Source organism: Hipposideros armiger, unplaced genomic scaffold (assembly GCF_001890085.2).
Source record: "Hipposideros armiger isolate ML-2016 unplaced genomic scaffold, ASM189008v1 scaffold_176, whole genome shotgun sequence".
Lineage (NCBI taxonomy): Eukaryota > Metazoa > Chordata > Mammalia > Chiroptera > Hipposideridae > Hipposideros > Hipposideros armiger.
The window spans coordinates 2,290,793-2,311,997 of NW_017731526.1; the positions used below are offsets into that span (position 1 = coordinate 2,290,793).

The 21,205-nt window shown below is 37.0% G+C and overlaps 1 protein-coding gene across 2 annotated transcripts; it reads right to left on the reverse strand.

Annotated features, from left to right (window-relative positions):
• Window positions 1-480: 480 nt before the first annotated feature.
• Window positions 481-16,096, reverse strand: GTPBP8 (GTP binding protein 8). Of its 2 annotated transcripts, XM_019652264.1 has the most exons (6): window positions 15,716-16,096; window positions 12,998-13,096; window positions 11,330-11,460; window positions 10,265-10,364; window positions 8,246-8,364; window positions 1,709-2,522 (listed from the first exon to the last, which is right to left on the reverse strand). In XM_019652264.1, exons 1-6 carry the CDS (start codon window positions 16,049-16,051, stop codon window positions 2,444-2,446), a joined length of 864 nt encoding a protein of 287 aa, XP_019507809.1. In that variant the 5' UTR covers window positions 16,052-16,096; the 3' UTR covers window positions 1,709-2,443. The 2 variants fall into 2 exon arrangements, with proteins under 2 accessions (XP_019507810.1, XP_019507809.1); XM_019652265.1 differs by lacking the exon at window positions 12,998-13,096 and having other exon boundaries at window positions 481-2,522.
• Between the last annotated feature and the right edge of the window lie 5,109 nt (window positions 16,097-21,205).

Sequence of the window (21,205 nt, forward strand, 5' to 3'; positions counted from 1 at the left end):
TTTAATTCAGAGCTCTTAATCAATCTCAAGGGACTTCCTTGTTTTTATTTCTCCGAGCTTCCTACCAAGTGGTAGTAGCTCCTTAGTGCTTTAAACCATGGATAGTACCAAGGAGATCTCATTCATGACAAATCTAGAAATAGCCATCAGATTCTAAGACTTAGGGTCCAGTTTTGCTTCTGCTTTTATTTACACATGACTCCACTGAGCTAGTCAGTTTCCTTGGGCTCAGGTTCCTCCATCTGAAGTGGCATTATTGTTCAAGAATCATAAACTTTTACAGTTGAAAGAGACTGGATATTATCCCTCATTGGAAAAACCAGAGTGGTTCAGTGAACTAAGGAGGGGAAACTATAAAGCTCTGATTGGACTATGTAAGCCAAGCATTTTTTCTACTTCATTAATATTCCTTTGGAGTGTGTTATTTTCTTATCTCATGCCCCTTACAACAATGGGAAAAACAGTAAAAAGCTTCACATGTGCCCACAAAATAATTTATATATATTTATAAGAAACAGTATTCTATATCAGTTAATTTTCCAAACTTAATGTTTTGAATTTTTAGATGTGCAATCTAAAATATATAAAACCATAACTTAGCTAGTAAATTAAAAACTATACATAGTATCATCATAGTGAATACCAATTTAGTAACTTCTGGTAGCATTAGAACACTCAGGCCATTTATAAGAGAAGGGGATGAGACTTCCCATGCGTCACTTCAAATCCTCTTGGGCTTCTTACTTTAGCTGCTGCCATGGCAACCAATTTGGAGCAAGACTGGGCAACTCCACCCTGTCTCCTGTTCCAGGGATCTCTCACATCCTGCCTCCTGGCCTCTGAGAAGCTGGCAGGGACTGCTTGGCATTTGGGCATGTACAACTTGGAAGAGGTGTGGGGTTGCCATCCTTCAAAGACAATTCAGAGGCACATTTCATAAGGCTCCTCAGAAGGTCCCTCAAGATCAAGCACTAGTACTTAAGTGGTGTCAATGAATCCTTGACTAGCTTTCATTCCTTCTGTCTCATTTCTCCATTACGCCTGTTCCTTGGGACCACCTCCCAGATAAACTACTACATGCGTGCTTTTGTCTTGGGCTACGTTTCTAGAAGAACCAAGACAAACGGTGAAGTAACACTGGCAGACAGATGACTTCTAAGAAAGATTGTTACCATATATTTTACTTTGTGAATGCCTGTATAAAAAGTCTTTTTTTAGCTTAAAATGCTGCTGGTTAAAATAGACCAGCTCTATCAACTATAAAACTACTGAAAATATTTATATTCAGAATTGAATTTTCTAAAAAAGCCACAAAGTTCATTTACAGCCTTCATTTTTCATCTAGTGCTATTGCTATAACCTTTAAATATTCATCCTCACTTTGAAAACCTAAACCACTTACATGAATAGGTCAGTCAGTAGTATCTTAATAAAAATTTTTCCATTTAGTTCAAGGTAAGGCTTTATCTTTCCATTCTGAATCTTAATGTATGAATTCTAAGTCCCATCAACCCTTTTCTCTCTCTTTGCAAATCCGTTTTTTCACTTAAAACTAGGTTTTGTGTGTGTGTGTGTTGTTTTTTTTTGTCTTCCACTAGAGAAAATGTTACTTCCTCCATGACAAGATGTTTTCTGTGTAAATCTACCTGTGAATTTTGCTGTATTCTTGGGTTAGTTTCGCTTCACAAATATGCAGAATATGCAGATGTCCTTTTTCACATATAGTACCACTTTAATATTAAGAACTTGTGAGGTTAGAGTTCAAATGAAGTTCAGAGAAATCAAGCAATTTACCTAAGGTCCAACATATAAAAAAAAAACAAACAGTAATAGAACTGTAACTTGAATTTGGTCTTCTGATTCTGAATCCTGTGTTCACCTGAAGGTGACTGATCCCAGCCTGAATTTATTGGTGTTTCCAGCATGGTCAGACTGAAATTTTATTAAGAATACTTTTTTTTTAATATTCAGAAAAGGACTCAGGAAAAAAAGATAATTTATAGACATACATAGGAGCATTTATCTTTAAACTACCTATCAGTGCTTAATAGAAAAGTAGCTCCTTTTTTACCTACTCAACTTTAATATTTAAGAAATATACACAGTAGACATTTTCTTTTAAAGACAAAGCCCAATAAATAACATGGCAAACCCTTCTCTACACAGTAGTAAGTAGGTTTTCATTTTATGGATTTCTATATGCTGCTCGTTTGTCAGTTTGTTAAAATAGGAAAAACTGTTGGTATCCGGGTTAATTAAATCATTTATAAACCTTTTCCCTCACAGGCCCAAATTCATTGTTTCTGTGGGAAGATGTCGGGCTGAAAGCTGAAGTGATCCTCTGCAAATTGAAGATACACAACATTTAAAACAATGTTGAAATTTTAGGTGTTTAACTCCAGTTGGCATAAAAAATGTTGAGTTTTCAGCTAGCCAAGCATCATTAGCCATTAGTCTTAAGATTTCCTGTTATATTTGCTATAAAGCATCTCAACAGATGGATTCCAGAATAGGTCACAGCACTGTGAAAAGAAAAAAATAATTTTATTCCTTACTTCAGAGGTAGTAACAGATCTGATTTCATCTAATTTAAAAAACTGCTTACAAACTGAGTTCCATGTATTAAACAGAAGGTCTTAATTTGCTCTACCTTTCCCCTCTCCCCAGCCTCCTGCGTTATTCTAAATCTGATGGTCCACATTATCGGATCTATTTCTTTCATGATTCTAAAAATTTCACCATATCTACTACTTTGCTTTTTATTTCTGAAAGTTAATTTTGTTTGTTTTTTATAGAGGTATAATTGACATATAACATTAGTTTCCACTTTACAACAAAATGATTCAATATTTGTATATACTGCAAAATGATCACTATAAGTCTAGTTAACATCCATCACTGTACAATTACAATTTTTTTTCTTGTGATGAGGACTTTTAAGATCTATTCTTAGTAACTTTCAAATATGCAATACAGTGTTATTAACTATATTCACCTTGCTGTATATTAACATCCCCATGACTTAGAACTGGAAGTTTGTACATTTTGACCCCTTCACCTATTTCTTCCACCCCCACCCTCCACCTCTTGCAACCTCTTGCACCAATCTCTTCACTGTATGAGCTTGGTTTTTTTGTTGTTATTTTTCTAAATCCCACATATAAGTGAGATCATATAGTATTTGTCTTTCTCTGACTTATTTCTTTTAGCATAATGCCATCCATGTTGTTGCAAATGGCAGGATTTCATTCTTTTTCATGGATGAATAGAATTCCATTGTGTATATGTACCGCATCATCTTTAGCCATTCACCCATTGATGGACACTTAGGTTGTTTCCATATCTTGGTTATTGAAAATAATGCTGCAGGGGGGCTGGCTGAGTGGCTTAGTTGGTTAAGAGCTCGCTCAAGAGTGCGAGCGCTGAGCAACAGGGTCGCTGGTTCAATTCATGGCCCAAGCTGAGCTGCTGCTGAGCTGCCAATAGGTGGCAGGATGGCTCAGCTATTAAAAAAAATAATAATGCTGCAGTGAACATGGGGGTGCATATATATTTCTGAATTAGTGTTTTCATTTTCATTGGATAACTATCCAGACTGGAATTGCTGGATCAATGGTAGTTCTATTTTTAATTTTTGGAGGAACCTTCACACTGTTTTCTATGGCTGCACCAATTTATATCCCCACCAACAGTGCACTAGGGCTCCCTTGTCTCCACATCTTTGCCAACACTCATTATTTTATTTTAATAATAGGCATTTTAATAGGCATAAGGTAGTATCTCATTGTGGTTTTGATTTGCATTTCCCTGATGATTAGTGATCTTTTCATGTGTCTGTTAGCCATCTGAATCTTCTTTGGAAAAATGTCCATTCAGATCTTATGGCCATTTTTTAATTGGATTTTTGTTGTTGTTGTTATTGATGGTGTAATGAGTTATTTGTGTATTTTAGATATTAACCCCTAATCAGATATATGATTTGCAAATATTTTTTTTCATTTAGTAGGCTGTCTTCATTTTGTTGTTGATTTCCTTTGCTGTGCAGAAGCTTTTTAGCTTGATGTAGTCCCATTTGTTTATTTTTGCTTTTGCTGCCTTTGGTTTTGGAGTCAGATGCAAAAAATCATCACCAAGACCAATGTCAAGGAGCTTACTACCTATGTTTTCTTCTAGGAGTTTTATGGTTTTGGGTCTTACAGTCAAGTCTTTACATTGTGAGTTAATTTTTGTACATGGTGTAACATAGTGGTTTAATTTCATTCTTTTGCATGTGGCTGTCCAACACCATTTATTGAAAAGACTGTCCTTTCACTATTGTATATTCCTGGATCCTTTGTTGTAAATTAATTGACCATATATGGGTGGGTTTACTTCTAGGCTCCTTATTCTGTTCTGTTGATCTTTGTGTTTGTTTTTATGCCAATACCATACTGTTTTGAATACTACAGCTTTGTAATATATTGTAGTTTGAAATCAGAGAGTGTGATCCTCCAGCTTTGTTCTTCTTTCTTAAGACTGCTTTGGCTAGTCAGGGTCTTTTGTGGTTCTATGCAAATTATAGGATTGTTTGTTCTATTTCTGTGATAAATATCATTGGAATATTTTCTATTTCGCTTTTTATTTCCCAGACTAAAAGTTTTTATCTCTTTAGCTTGTTTTTTATTTTTTTGTGACAAAGATTCAATCACCTTGATAATTCAGATTTCCCCCCCCCAATTTTTAAAAATCATCACCATTATTTTGTCAATTATTATTTATCTGTTTTACTATATCCATCCATTCCCATTCATTCGTCAGCATGGAAGTGACCACATGTTTCCTCAGGATACATGGACTTTTATGGACACACTATGGCTTTTATGGATATAGGTATATATACCTATATATAAAACAGGTGAAATATTTTCACCTGTATTGGTAATTCCCTGCTTGATAAAGTATAGCATTTTAGACTTTTTGACCAAAACTATCTACTTGAGACAACCTATAATGATCTGTACATATACGAGGTCTGACAATTAAGTTCACGAACTCATCCTAGAAAAAGTGCTACATACTTCATTGCTAAATATAACTATGGTCACCTTCGACTACTTCCCTTGGGAAGCTATGCACTGACGCCAATGCCTAGTCCACCCTTCAAAGCAATTTTGGAACTCTTTTTCTGGAATGGCCCTCAGAACTGTTGTCATATTACCCTTGATGTCCTCAAAATGTCTTCCTTTCAATATTTCCTTTATCTCGGGTAAAGAAAGAAGTCACTGAGGGCCAGATCAGGTGAGTAGGGAGGGTGTTCCAATACTTGTTTACTGGCTAAAAATTCCCTCACAGACAGTGCCGTGTGAGTTGGTGCATTGTCATGATGCAAGAGGAATGAATTAATGAAAAGTTCAGGTCGTCTAAGGTTTTCACGCAGCCTTTTCAGCACTTCCAAATAGTAAACTTGGTTAACTATCCATTTGGCACAAATTCATAATGAATAATTCCTCTAACAACAACAAAAAAAGGTTAGCAACATCATTGCAAGAAGTTCGGGAACTTAATTGGCAGACCTCCTACAGTTTAATGAAGGGATACAAGTTAGATAATCCACACCCTATGACACATTGAACTCGCAACTTTCTGTCAACTCATGATTTTATTTGTTCTGAGACAGTTCTCATTTTCTTGGAATTTCACTCTATATAAAACCACAGAAGCACTTATACTGTGCCTTCTTACATATTTCTTTCATACCATTTATAAAAGCAGACTGATCTCAGCACCAATCTTTAAGGGTCCTTCACCATTTATACTTCTCCACTCAGCAGGGACAGAGTTCAAACATGCAGGTTAGCACTTAACTTTTGCCTATAGGCCCAAAGGCCAAACCTCGCTAGATACATGTCTACCCACATCTCTACCTTTCTCTTATCAAGATCATACACAAAGAGAAGGAAATAAAATATGACTAATTTTGTAATAATTATTCTCTGAACAGGCCAAGCTCCATCTGGAGCGATGGACTGGGATTTGATCATGATAGTAAAATCAAGGAGTATATGTAACTCTACTCTTTGAATTGGGTTTTGAAAACTACAGAGTACAGCCTGTCAATTTCCTGTATGTAGTCAATAATACAGTGAACACTTACGCTCTCGAAAGCCAGCAGGCTCCTGTGCCTCAATCTGAGACTTTAAGTGCAGAGTGATTCCAGAGTTAGGCAGCAGAGAATGCTGGCATATCTAAAGAAGGAAATGCCTCTAAAAAGTACTGAGAATCTGATAATCTGGGTTTTTGGCCTGATCCTAACATTTACTGTCTAACCTTTGGCAAAGAACGAAACTAACATTTATTATATGGCTAATGTATATACATTAGTCACAATACATTTCATTTTATCCTTCTAACAATCACATTTTTACTAGTGAGAAAACAGACTCAAAAAATGAAATAAGTTGCTTTACAATCTATAGCCAAGAAGAAGAGGAACCAAGTAAAACCATAGCTGTCTGATTCTAAGGCCCATGCGTTTTCTATTATAGCTAATACCACTGTAATTCACTTCACTTCTCTGACTTATAACTGTATCTGTGAAATAGGGATGTTTACTGTGAGGATCACTTAAGTGTTTTGAATGATCTAGTGATATAATCTCCCCAAAGACCATAGGTAGGTCTCGCTGTTCTTAATGTTGAGCCACAATCTGATTTGACTGGTCTGGTGGCATATAGCTTACAGCAGTGTGGGACTACTACTTGATCAATCCCTGGTTTGAACACTATCATTCTATTAATGTAGCTCGAAAACACTGTCAGTTTCCCCCCAGCCTCATTATACTGCTAATTCAAACTCACAGTCAACTAAAACTTAAATTTCTTTTTCAATAAAGGCTGCTGTTAAGGCATAAGTTGCCCAGCTTCTCTTTGTGTTGCCTTTTTAGTGGAAGTCTCACTTCTTTATCACTAAGTAGTTAACAGAAACAGCTATTTTTCTATGACAATACTTAGGGGTCTAAGGAGAGTTAGGATTTCATTCCTGCCCCAGGAGCCTCCATCGTATATATGGGACACAGACAAATAAAGAGGATAAATACTTGAATGTAAGTGAAGGGAGAAGAGCATTTTGTAGAAATGAATGAAGAGGGATTTTGACAGGCAAGTTCACAATGACAATTTAAATGTGAGCTGGACTGGTGGGACCTACAATGACCATTTAGAGGACGGTTTCATATACAACTAAGGGGTACGTGGTTTCATTATTTTCTCATAGCAGCTACCACAGTGCCTTTCACAAAGAAGTTAAGAGTAGGAAAATCACAGGTGAGGGGTGCTGGAACTCTGCAATAGTACAGGGCACTTATTGTGCCCAAGGTATACACTGAAAGTACAAAGTCGTGTTTCACCGCTAAACCATGTCTAGAATTGCAAAATTGCCAGCTCAGGGAATAGCCATTCCGTCTACTTCCAACACATAATTCTAATTTATATGAAGCATTTCTTCTTTACAAATGGTCTTTTAAAGGAATATTTTTATCCCTCAAAGCCTAAATGAGCTTTCTACTATAAAGATAAGTTGTTTATCTTTGAATATCTCTGAAATTGAGAAAGGGATGGTAGTGTCTTTATTGTGGCTGTTGTATAGCTGAGTCAAAAGGCAAAAAGTTTTCACTTCTGCTGTGGTCTAGTGTTGAGCTAGGCCAGGGGTCAGCAAACTTTTGAGATGGAGAGCTGCCAGGGGTCATCAAACTATGGCTCGCGAGCCACATGTGGCTTTTTGGGTCTGTACATGCGGCTCTGAAATAAAATTGAAAATGAAAATAAAACTATTATAGTTTAATTTCTAAAATTTTTAAAGGATATTATTCACATAATGGTGATTATGTAAAAATATATTTATGGCTCTTGAATAATTTTTAAATTGTTGTGAGGGACAGGATTGGCTCTTCCAGGGGTCAGCAAACTTTTGAGACAGAAGGTACCCAAGAGCCACATGTGGCTTGCGAGCTGCAGTTTGCCAACCCCTGAGCTAGGCTGAGGTAGAAAGAGAATGAAGATACCTACTGGGAAGATCCAGCAAAATCTGCAGAAGGAAGAAAGAACAGAAGGAAGAAGAAAAAGTGCTAATCGGTTGTATCATTAAATCATGGCTAAGTACACAGTCTTCCCAGCTCTTGTAATTTTAAGTGATACCTCAATTTAAGAAACACAGATTAAATACTAAAGGTTGTTAGTACATAGAATTGTAAAAAGAATTCAACTCTTACCTTACAGGAAACAACTGAGGAAAACATCCTTGTGTTTTAGTGTCAACAAATTTCTGGATCTGAAGCACTTGTTTTAAAAGATGTCCCTTGGAAGATTTGTCAATTTTTGTTAATACCATCTGCAAGAAAACAAATATTTACGCATTAGAAATAAAGTATTTCTTAATATACAGTTGTACACACTTCAGCACAAATTTTCAATAACAAGTAGGTGATCCAGGCAAGTTTCTTAATCTCTGTGTACTTGTTTCTTCATCTATAAAATAAAACAAATCCCGCTAAAGGAGTTACTGTGAAGATTAAATGAGTTAGTATACGCAATGTATAAAGCATACACTATGTGTTTGCTGTTTAACAGTGCTTTAACTACACAGGACTAAAACATCGTGGATTCAAGACCAGTGAAAAGGACCCTGGAGACATATTGGCAACTGCCATAAGCCAAATGTTGCATATGATCATTATGTATCTTGTGGTCTAGGATATATAAATGAGTATTAGGTTGATCCATATAAAATTGCCAACTTATAATCATTTTTGACCTACAAAATAGTTCCATCTTACATGTAATAATCTAAAGAAAAAATTAGAAATCAGGTAATTTGTAGGTTGTGTCCACTATACCAAGTTAAATATAGTTAGAGTCCAAGTAAGCTGAAAATTTACTAGGCTTACTAGTAAACAATTACTTTGGATAATTTACTCAAAGACAATTACATACTAGAGAAAGATCAAGGCATGGATGATTTCAAAATCAATTAAAAAGTGAAACTGTGATCCATCAGGTTTTCCTGGGGAATTTCCATAAAATTAAATTTCTTGACTAATCATTTATGTTTTCCAGTTATAAAAAATATTAATGGCAGAAGGAGTGAGAAGCAAAAAGTGTGTGGTTTCTAATGACCTGTGAATCCCTCCAAATTGGAGTCTTTACTCATAAAGGAAAGTATGCTGGTATTTAAAAGGAGACATAATTTCTCTACCACAAACTGTTTTTCAAAGGAAAAAAATAAAATTTCTTTCAAGTTAAAACTGAGGAAAATATATGATTTCACAAACTGGTACCTATGATCCCAAATCAGGAACACTATTGCTTAATAAAATCAGTTGGGCATTATTTAGGCATTTTTCTTTCTTTCTCTCTTTCTCTCTCTCTCTCTCTCTCTCTCTCTCTCTCTCTCTCTCTCTCTCTCTTTCTTTCTTTTTTCTTCTTTACTATGTAGACTATGTTTATCAATCATAACTGTAGGTTATCTTCACAAGGCTATTGTAAACCCCAGGAACTCCATAACCACAAGAACACAAAAATGTTGCTGACTAGTAACATGGTTTGATTTGCATTAAACTCTACTGTTCCATTTTAGTGGTTTTCTGACCTTTTTGAAACCAAATTATAGCCAGTGGGTTCTTCACTTTTCCTTAGAAAGGAACTTGCAGAGTGCTATTTTATCTGGAAAACTCACAAAGCACAATCAATGTGGATACCAACGTACTAATGTGTAGTCTATTTTAGGGCAAATAACAGAAAGAACACTGGAAAGATATTCCCACATGAAATTTTGTTTTCTTTAAGAAGATGAAAATCGTACTTGTATGTGCTAGAACCTGCTGTGTTCTTGTACTGGTTCTTAAATTCCAAATTAGTTTAGCAAACTTTTCAGTTGTAGTTTTATTTACATACTGATAAGTTCTATGTGCCAAGCTGATGATGTTACTAAAACATGTTATAGACAAATGTTTACATTGCTATTTAAAAAATCATACAGAGAAGCACTTAAGAACACTAAATGAATAGCTTTAAAAAAATTACATTGACTATAATTTTGAACACTTATAAAGCTGAGAAAGGAAAAGAGAAAATAAGTTCCACAAAACTTATTTTATTAATGCCTGATAATAAAAAGATTATTCAAAAGGTATTCCTTTATCACTTGAGGAAGCAAGACGTGCTTATTCATTAAAAGACAGACACACACATAAAGAACTGGTATTTCTAACTGATTCAAATGAAATACTTACCACATAAGGTAATGCAAATTCTTCACACATTTCTATGGCAATATTGTCTGCTTTTTGAATTCCGACAACACTATCCACTAACAAAAATGTTCTCATCAAACTACAAGAATGCAGAAATAAAGATTAATGACAATATATAATTCATTCATTTCTCCCTCGACCCTCAGATACTAATAAACCTTCCTTTGACTAATTTTCACTCCAAAATTTAAAAATTTCTTTAGGCAAAGAAATTCTCAGTTCACCAGGAAGTCCATCCTATAGTCCAATAGTTAAATAAATTCACAAATAGTAATTTATTTCAGTAGCATGTATTGAACATGACACTATGCCTGGGACTGGATACAAAGATGAGTGAACCCCTTCCTCTAAGAACTTGAACTCTAGTGGAAGAAAGAGACATGAACCCAATTAACTATGTTATCATAAAAATGTCTAAATTTTCAAATATTACTTTAAAATTAATAGATAACACAAACCAGACACATTCTATTTTGCACTTTCTTATGAAATATTTCATTTTAGTTTCTATGTAAAGCTACAAGGAAGATACTTGTAAACACTTTTTGACACTTCAAAAGTTTTACATTAATTTTTCTATATATAGTGCAATGCTTGAAACATACAACTGCCATTTGAGTATCTATGGAGACAAAAAGTGGTAACATTTACAGAGGATGTGATGTCAGAAGTATCTGAAGAATGATCAGAGTTTACAAAAGTTTATTTAAATCTGGTAAGTACCACATTAACCAACAATTTTCGTTTTCAAAATTAGCTGAGAGTTTGGTATTTAAAAATTAATAAACTCTGCTGAAGTATTATTTATAGTCTCATTTTATGGAAACACTTGAATTTAAGATTAAGCTAACTTACAGGGAAAAACTAAGCCAGCAATATATACCTTGGTCCTAAATACTGTATTGCAAAATATTATAATAATAAACTGGACTTTCTAAAAGAAGTCCCTTGATAAAATTGAAGTGGTCATCATGTTATTTTCATATTAATGAAAATATGTTTTGGGTTAAATGTGTAACTATTGTAAGAAAATGTTTTCCTTACTTTCTTCTTTCTTTTAGATAGGTCTCTACCATGCCAACAAAATCTTCAGGTGCTCTGTAGCCATAACCTGGCATGTCCACCAATGTAAAATATTTTCCAACTTTGAAAAAGTTCATTTTCTTTGTGTGCCCCTGATAAAGTAAATGGAAAAACAAAAGCTTCCTTAAAATATGTTGTTTATATCTTTCATGACTCAAAGTATTTTCTATTCAATCAACACATATTTGTTAGCATGCCTAAGTATTCTATATATAATCCCAGCTATGCTGATGATGATACAGGAAAAGATGATATAATAGAAGGAAAGTGACTAGAGACAAGCTTAGATACTACCTCTTCCTGCCAATTCATAATTTTAAGAGACTCTATACAAGTTAAGAAGGATTTTAGATTCTATATTAGAAATATGCAGGCAAAATATTTTCGAGTCTTTCCTATTAGCTCTCTCTCAGAAAAAAAGTTACCCTATTCTAAATGGTGTGACTACAGTAGTCAACATTCTCTGATGAGTAATATATCTCTAAAGAGAAATGAATTATGGCACAGATAGGTTAAATTCAGTGCTTATTGTCAGTCATATAGGTTTTCATAAAGCCTAGATGTAAAGCCTGATAGTTTATTGCTTCCCTAAAATCATGATGTTTTGCATGTTTCATTAGATTGGTTTTAGTGCTTTCAACAACCATTTTTGAAAAAGCAAGTAAACACTATAAAATATCTGTGCAACTGAAGCTAATATATAGATGATAAGTCATTTATTCATGGTTTTGTGTCTATGGACATTTACTAATCAGAAAAGGAAAGATTAACATAAACAGTTTAAAAAGTCTATTGTTTGGAACTTAGTACAAATATTTTAAGAGGAAAGATTTTATAAATGGTGCTTAGGTTCCCAGTCAGTTATGTGTCTCTCTATAGGAAAATGATTTTAGAATTACAGATTAGGAATGTCAAACGTACATTTCTTCCATTGTCTTCTCATAGCAGGAAGGGAACCACCCTACCTTGAAGTGAGAGTTTAGCTGGGTTATTTGGTGAGGTAGGGCAGGAGTAAAGATAAGAGGGTTAACACATGACACCAATCATCACTGATAGAGCCACGGGAGTCATAATAAGGTGAGGGGGACTGGGGATGAGTTTTGAAGAGAGGATATCTTCGATATTGGTAGAATCCGCATCACTGAGAAGGAGTAGAGGAAATCAGAAAATGACAGAAAGCTACTACAGCAGACTGGCTGGGAAAATAAGGACATAATTTGGCCCCGGGTAAACTGGGGACTGGCTGACTGATGTATATGTATGAGTTAGCAAGGTATAAAAGGTTATAGGAGGGAAAAAAACCACTTTATTTCCTCTGAAATCAATGTAGAACTGGATGATCATTCTCATAAAAGTAAATATAGACTGATGACAGAACAACTCTGGAAAAGACTGGACCAAGGAAAATTTCCTCAAGATACTGGCAAGACTACTAAAATAAATCCAGATATACTTTCTTTTTTTCAGAGACATACACAGGCATTAATGAAATGTCTTACTTTACTAGTTGTTTGAAAGAAATAGCTTTTCTAAGAACTTAGTAATTATGATTTCTTGTATCTCCCTATATTCACTATTCATTTTAGTCGATTCAGAGATAGTTCAGATAGGTTTTAAATTTCAACATACCGGTTTTTTGGAGACTCTGACTTCAACCTCTGGAGCCAATGAAAATAAAGCCTTTATTAGAGAGGATTTTCCAACATTGCTTCTGCCTATGAAACACACCTTATACAAGAACAAAGATAACTGAGTACTAGTTTACATATTTATTATATGATGTATTTTATCAAAAATTTATCAAACTATTCAGTCCTGCCTTAGACATAAAAAGTGATTTATGTTTAGTGAAACCTCAAATTCTAATATACAGCTACTATCTACTGAATGATTTCAATGTGCCAGGTGCTATTCTAAGCACTTAATATATATTTTCTTTCTTTTTTTTTTTTTAAGATTTTATTGGGGAATCAGGGAAGGGGAACAGACAAGTTGCTGTCCTTTTGTTCTTCAGTCTAGTTGTGGAGGATGTTGCTTCACTGGCCCACGTTGGTGTTATCATTGCGCTCTTCCTGGGTGAGGCAGTCGCTCACCGGCCATTGGATGGCCGCTCATGGCAGCTCACGAAAGCTCACTTCCGCTGCCAGCCAGCCCCACTGCAGCCCATGCCATCACCAGCAACTCACGGCAGCCCAGCTCCAGGTTGAGCTGTTATTCACCATCTTAGCTGCAGAGGGTGCAGCATCACTGGCCCATGTGGGATCTGAACCGGCAGTCCTGCTGCTCAGAGCTCGCGCTCCCAAGCCAACTCTCAACCAACGAGCCACTCGGCCGGCCCAATATATATTTTCTTATTTACCTTTTACAACATCCCTATGAGGTAGGTAATGTTATTATCCCTATTTTGCAGATGATAAAAATAGAGGCAGAGAGAGGTTAAATATCTGGCCCAAAATTATACAGCTAGAAAGTGAAGGAGCTGGAACTTGAACTCAGGACATTTATATACAGAGCCTGTGTTTTTAATAACCCTATGCTGCTCAAGAACATCTTGCAACATTTACTAAGCATTCCATATTTACAAAGCTTTTAGAAGTTAAAAACCAGAAGCATTTCAACAAAACTGGCTTTAAGTAGTACACATTTTGAACATTTCCTGACAAATTTTCAGAGTACTCTGTAACACCACTGTTGTTAAGAAGTTATTCCTTTCTCTTGACCGCTCTTTCCAATTAAATTTTTCTTTTAGTCCTCTATAGCATAGAAAGCAACAAAATATTCCTGATACTAACCATTAATACACATGGCTTTGCTTTCTAACATGGTATTGAAGGGGGAACAATAGCAATCAGTGGTTCTAAATGAGGGTAGTACCACCCCCTGAGGGGGGTGTTTTGGAAACCTGTAAGGGTAGTTTTGGTTATCAATATGATTATATGGCATTTAGTGGGCAGGGACCAGGGATGCTATATATTGTGAAAAACTGGGGTCAGTCCTTCAAAATGAATTGATCTGAGTACTGCATAAATTTCAAATGCTCTGCCAGATTAAATCCAATGATACTACGTTGATAATACAACTGAATTTTAAAAAATGAAAAGCACAAAAAGTCCAGTAATTTAGAAGCTTAAATCGAAAAGCAATGCTATTTCAACATTATTAAGTGATTCATATGCTCTTAAATTATTACACCAGTTCTAAATGTATTTACTAGAAGAAAAGTTTCAGTGCAGTGGTGCAGATACTACAAGTACAGCAGGTTCTTGAATAACACTGTTCCATTCAGCTTTGTTTTGCTGTAAAGCTGACGAGGAGAAAAAAAAAAAATCAATTTGCGGCCAGGGCCACTGTCTGTGTGGCGTTCGCACATTCTACCCATATCTGCGTGTGTTTTCTCCGGGTACTCTGGTGTCCTCACACATCCCAAGATGTGCAGGTTAGGTGAACTGGCATGTTTACATTGTCTCACTAGAAGTGAGAGTGGATGTGAGTGCTCCCTGCAAGGGAACGGCGCCCTGTCCAGTGCTGGTTCCCACGGTGTGCCCTGAGCTGTGGGTCAAGGCTCTGTCCCTGTTACCCTGAACTGGAATAAACGGGTTGGAAAACAACTATCTTACTTGTTTTTGATAATCTTTCTTAAATGTATGTGTAGTTCACATTTATCTCCATGTTTAATATTAGAAGTGTTTTGGGTATTTATAAGTTTGGTGATGTTTTTGTGACCAGAAACTTAACCATTAGAACTTAACTCTTATTTGTATCAATTAGCCTAGGTAAAACTGATTTCGTTATACGTCGTTTTGCTTAAAGTTGCAGTTTCCAAGAATAGATCCAGGATGTTGAGGACTTACTGTATGTAAAGAGATCTGAGTTTTCTTTTAGCAGACTTAGAACAAAACATTGTTAAACTGCATGACATGCATAAAACGCACACTCACGGAATTTCACTAAAGTTGTTTTCATAAGTCTTCTACATTTATTGCCACCTATGTATAATTATTTTTTACACGATAGGAAACTTAGATTGGGTGAAAATAACACTGATAAGGATCAGCTCATTTGTGAAACTATTATACTTGTCATCTTCTTCCCTTTGTTTTTCCTACTTCAATTAAATAGGAACAAGTTAAACAGATAATTTTATGAACGCTCTGTTTGGGTTTTAAAACCCTTTGAAGTCTTCTATGGTCATGACCAAAATAATTAAAACTAGGTTTGGATATTTAGTTGAACTAATTTTTGCGCGTCCACACAAAATCTATTTCCTTTTGTGTCAAGAAACAGGTGACACACAGCAAAACCCCTGCCCAAGCCGTCACCACCCGCTGCTGGCAGCAGCGCTCTCACCTCCGGGCGGGGGAGGGCAGGGGCGTGGCCAAGGTGCTCCGCAGAGCTTAGGTACTCGATGCGGTTCCGGGCGGTGGCGGTGAAGAAGGTCTCCGCTCTCGCGATGTCTTCCAGGCTCGGGCCGAAAGTCTTCAGGTGAAGGTCTGGCCTCGACTCCGGGAGGAGCTGCCGCTGGAGTTCCTGTAACGGGAACACGAGCTTCGTTAGTTGCCTTTTTGGCAGCCGTAGAACCTCCGCGAAGGCCTGGGACGTGCTGTAAGGTCGGCTCACGCGCCCCAGCGCTGCCGGCATCTCCAAGAGGCAGCCCATGCCCGGCAGCAGCCCGGGTGCTGCCATGTTTCTCTCCCAGAAGCCCCACAGCAGGACCCCATTGCCAGCGTGCGGGCTGCGCGTGCGTGACCCGGCTCCCGCCACGCCTACTGGGAATTGTAGTCTCTTGTGGTCTCGTTCCCGCATAAGCTCTTTACTTCAAGTGAGCTGGAGGCAGGGGTTTCCCGGCTGGGGAAAAAACCCGCTGGGCGCCTTTCACACTCTGGCCTTGACGATTGCGCCTTTGACGTGTATGTGGGGAGGCTGTGTAGTGGTTTTTTTTTTGAGGTGAAAAGACACATCTGGCTGTGTCTCCGTTGAGGGTCAAAGGAAGGGGAAACAGGGAAGATCTGGTGGATTCCAGGCTCGTTTACTCTTCAGTTTGTCGTTCTCACGGATCTCACATAATTAGGAAAAACACTTGTGCAGAAAGGGCTGGTGAGAAATGTTGTTGAAACGACGCCTGAATTTCGGGGAGGAACAGCATATATTTTCAGCCTTTTCTATAGCTGCAGGAAATGTCATTAAGTTTTAGAGATTTCTTATAGAATAAAAGCAAAAATAGTTTTGCACAGGCGTTAGAGTTGTTTCATGGAAGTTACATAAGGACATTTTATTTCAAAGGTTTATTCTCAAAGCAATTCAAACTGACCGGCCCCAGAATGGGAGATACAGGTATGATGAAATGAATAAACGATTTTCCTGCTTAGACTATAGGTCTTCTGAAACAGCACCATACAGCAGAGCAATCTTAATTCAGCCTCTTGAGCGATCCCCCACGTTGTTCAGTGACTAATCAGGGCAATTCTTGAATGAATGTCTTACAGAAATTAATGAACAGGACCAATGACTTTGATAGTAGCCTGACCAGCTTCTGGCCACCTAATTTTTGATCTTTGCATTAGGCTTTGAGACTTCCCTCCATCCCCTAGTCTCACTCCCCCAGGCTAAAACACTTTATTGTAAACATCCAGATATCAATATGTTTTTAATGGAAGTATATTATTCCATTTATTATTGTCCTACTGATTATTATTTTTTTATTATTTTTGTTATTACAAACAATTCTAAAGTGAGCACTCATAAATAGATAATTTTGCACTTGTGGGAGTAAGATAAATTCCTTGAAGGGGACTTGATGGATCATAGGATATGTGCGCTTACATTTTTCATATCTCTTTTGAAAAATTGTCCTTTAAAGAAACTGTATCAAATTACTCCCTAATAACAAAGTACTGCAGTACCAAAGCAGACACTATAAAACTAGGGTGTTATCAATGTTGCGTAATCTTGCCAATCTAATAGATGAAAAATCTTATTTCTTGTTTAATTCATGTTTTCCTGATTATTAGGGAAGATGAACATATTTTAGCATTTTGTTTGGCCATTTATATTTCCATTTTTGTAAACATGTTCTCATTAGGTTATTCACCTTTAAAAAGGATTTATAATAACTTTAATTATTGAGAACATTGATCTCTTGTCTGGCATCTTTTCCAAATATTTTTCCCAATTTATCTTTTGACTTTTTAATAGTACTTTTCACTGTAGAGGTTTTTAATTTGTAGGTGGAACTGAACAGTCTTTTATGTATTCTAAGCTTTTAGTTATGTTTAGATAATTCTTCTAAGTTTATAAACAAATTATCCTATCTTTTCATCTCGTAGTGTAATGGGGTTTTCTTATAGTTAAATATTTAATACATCTGGAATTTAATGAAAAGAGTCCATTAAGAATTCAGCTTTATTTTTGTCCAAATGATTAGCCAATTGTTTCAACAATATTTATTAAATATTTCATCTTTTCTTCACTGATTGATAATACTATTTGTAACAAATTTCCAAGTGCATATGGGTCAATTTCCAGACAACTGTGAACTTTGAAAGTGCTTTGAATGTGCCATTTCATTTCTAAACCTTTGGGTCCCTGTTTTGGAAATAAACCAGAGAATAAAGGACTTTTGCTAATTCTTAGAGGGGTTTTATAGGTGTTCAGGGGTTAGTAGATGCCACAGTACTAATAATCCTACATAGTCTGAATCCAGAAAAATTTGACAGGACAGTTTTTGCAAAGTAAATTGTTTTGTCATCCAAAGTTTGGGGGGGGGGGAGGAAAGGGGCATCAACCAAGTAATCCACTGGAAATAAATGACAAGGAAAACCACTTAATTTATTTAATCATTCTTTTTTTTCTTCACTATGTTTTTATGTATCTATGTAAACAAGGCATATACAACTTCAGAAAGATGGTTTAGAGGAAATAATACCTTATGCTTTCCCTGGGTAAATGTGATAAAACTCTTCCCTAATTTCCAGGACAGGCAGAAGGTCAAAGATGCATAGCAGTGAGGCCTACTAGCAAAGGGGAAAAACAGGAGGAATTAGCTTAGGGGAACTAATTCTGTTTTAGAGCTGCCATAGAAATCCTGGGGTCCACAGGGGATTGTCAAAGTCCAGGAAAATTAAGCCCTATCAGTATTGAAGGGGTTCCAGTCTGGTGGATGGGATGTTGCAACAGTACTCTCTGTGTTCTGGCGATATTTTGACTTCTTGTTGGCAGCATCTTGATTCCAGGTGAACTGTCTAGGTGAAGTAAGACCCTAGCCAATGGCTTTGGATTGGGAGTCAGGATGTAGCCTCCTGGCTAGGTAAAGTGTTAGGGCTGAGATTCAGAATAGGATTTAAGTCCTGGTGGGGAAAGGGAGTGTGGATTAGGAAACCAGACAGCTACTTAGTCATGCAGATTATGCAAACATAACAAGAACAGAGGTAGGGCTTGAAGGGATCTAAGGGCATCTTTAGCACTCCTCTCAGGGAACTGTGGAAAACCCACCTTTGGTCTAGTTCCATAGCACTGAGGTCAGGATGTACTTTGCTGAACTGTGATAGCCGGGGGAGATCAATAAATGAGTACTGTACTGTTCTGTGCTTCCCTGCCCTCTACTGTATAATGCTGTAGTGTATGACTACATTATCTAACACTGAGAGTGATAAGGCACCCCTGCTAGACTCCATCATTAGTTTATTCATCAAGTATTTAATGAGAACCAATTACATGCCAGGCACTGTACTAGGTGCTGGAGATACATGAGTGAGTAAATGAAATAGAAAAAAAAAATTCTGTCCTCATGTTATTGTCTTGAGACAATACATAAGTAAAATACTGAGTATATTAGATACTGATAAATGCTTAGGAAAAAGCTGACACTGGGTACGGAACTAGGGTGTGTGTGTGTGTGTGTGTGTGTGTGTGTGTGTGGTGTAGGATGTTGCCATTTTAGTGTGGTCCTCACCAAGAGGGTGATATTTGAGCACAGACTTGAAGGAGATGAGGGAGTAATTATGTGATTATCTGGGGAGCATTCCAGGTAGAAGTGCGAAAGCTCTGAGGTGGGGAGCATGTATGGCTTGTGTAAGAACAGCAAGGGGGCCAAAGTAGCCAGAATGGAGTAAAGAAGGATAGATGCTGGCAGTGACTCTAGCTAGTCCTCTCAAACTTTAGTTTGCATATAGAAGTTTGAAGTGAACAAATGTTGTTCTTAGCTTTTCAGCATCCCATACATATAGAGGAACCATCTGTTCCCACTCTATGTGGTTCTGTTGGGGCTATTAATAACAGAACTCCACTCTTCTGACCACAAAAGGTATGATTTGGCCATACATTGGTTGTATTATGACAGTAATGACTATTTGATTAATGTGCAGGTGATCCCAACCAAGCCAGTCGCTATGTTAAAACTGAATGGGCAGCTGGCTCAGTCATTGAGCCTCTCGTCATGAAGCTGGAATGTGAGTCCAGTACTCACAATGGATGTTCTTCCTAGCTACATGGAGGACACCTACCGTGCTTTAAGAGAGAGCAAAGCTAACACACAAAAACAGTATTGAGAGGTGAGGGTGGGGGATGGTGTGACTCCTGATTGCCTTTGTTGAATATCATCTTCTCTGATGTTCTATTCCCCGATCACACAAGTCAACACAGTATGTTCCTCTCCTTGTTTTTACTAAAACTGGTTTGACCTGGGTTTGATAGCAACCAAGAGTCCTGATTAATACAGCATTGTAAGATGCGGTGTGGTTCTTTGTGTAAGTCCAGAGCCGTCAGACTACCATGCAGGATAGTTGGAGTAAATTTCAAGCCTATGATAGAGGAGTCATGGTAAAGCTTTAGGGCTTCGAGCGCCATGGCTGCAGGTTAAACAGGCCAAAATACTATCTTCCCTTCATGTAACAGCTGGACCTCAGGAAGTTCAAGAGTTTCCCTTCCACTCAAGATGCTTCCTCATCCAGTGGCTGGTTATTTATGACCTTTGATAAAATCCAGTAACCTGGCTACATTGTGAAAATTAGCAGAGTCCAGTATGTGTTTATGGTCATCCTCCTGAAAAAAAGTGCCTTCTGTTTGATAGCTTCACTACAAAGTTAAGATTTTTACTGTTCAGTATGACTTGGGAAAATTTGTTACACACATGCTTCAGAATCAGCTTTCATTGCTAAAATCTGTCTGACCTCAATGTCATACTTATAATCTGTCATGTTCATCTAATGAGACTAGAAGGAACATAGGAAGAACAGTGGTGGGACCTTACCATTAGGACATGATCATCTCAATTGTTCCTTCAGTAATGTCTGTCTCTATAGTGAATGGCCGTTGGGTCCAGAATGATCTCAATTTATAACCAAGTTCTATAGTTATCAAGTTTATGGAATTCTTCTAAGACATGAAGAAAGCAAGTGGAGGCCTCTATAGGTAGGCAGAACCAGGGACATCAGAGAGTCAGAAAGCACAGTGTATACAGATTAACGCTCATCCTATGCTAGAAAAGGTTTGAATGCTCCGACAGAAGCAAGATCCTAGGAAAAGTTACTTCTAGATGCAGAGAGAGGTAATGGGTTAGGTCTCAGTGTTTAATTTACAGAAGACTCTTTCCTACTACACTTCTCCCCTTCTTTTAACAACAGTAATTAACATTTATTGAGTGCCTACGATGCCAGGATTGATCTGGGTGCCAGGAGTAAAATATGAGAAAATCATGGTCACAATCTTATTGGGACCTCAAACTCTTGTATTAGAAAGAAAATATTGGGAGAAAGATAGGAGGACGAGGCATTATATGAATGAGAGTAACAGGAGAAATGACCACATGTAACTTAAATTGCTTGAATTGTAATAACTACTGTC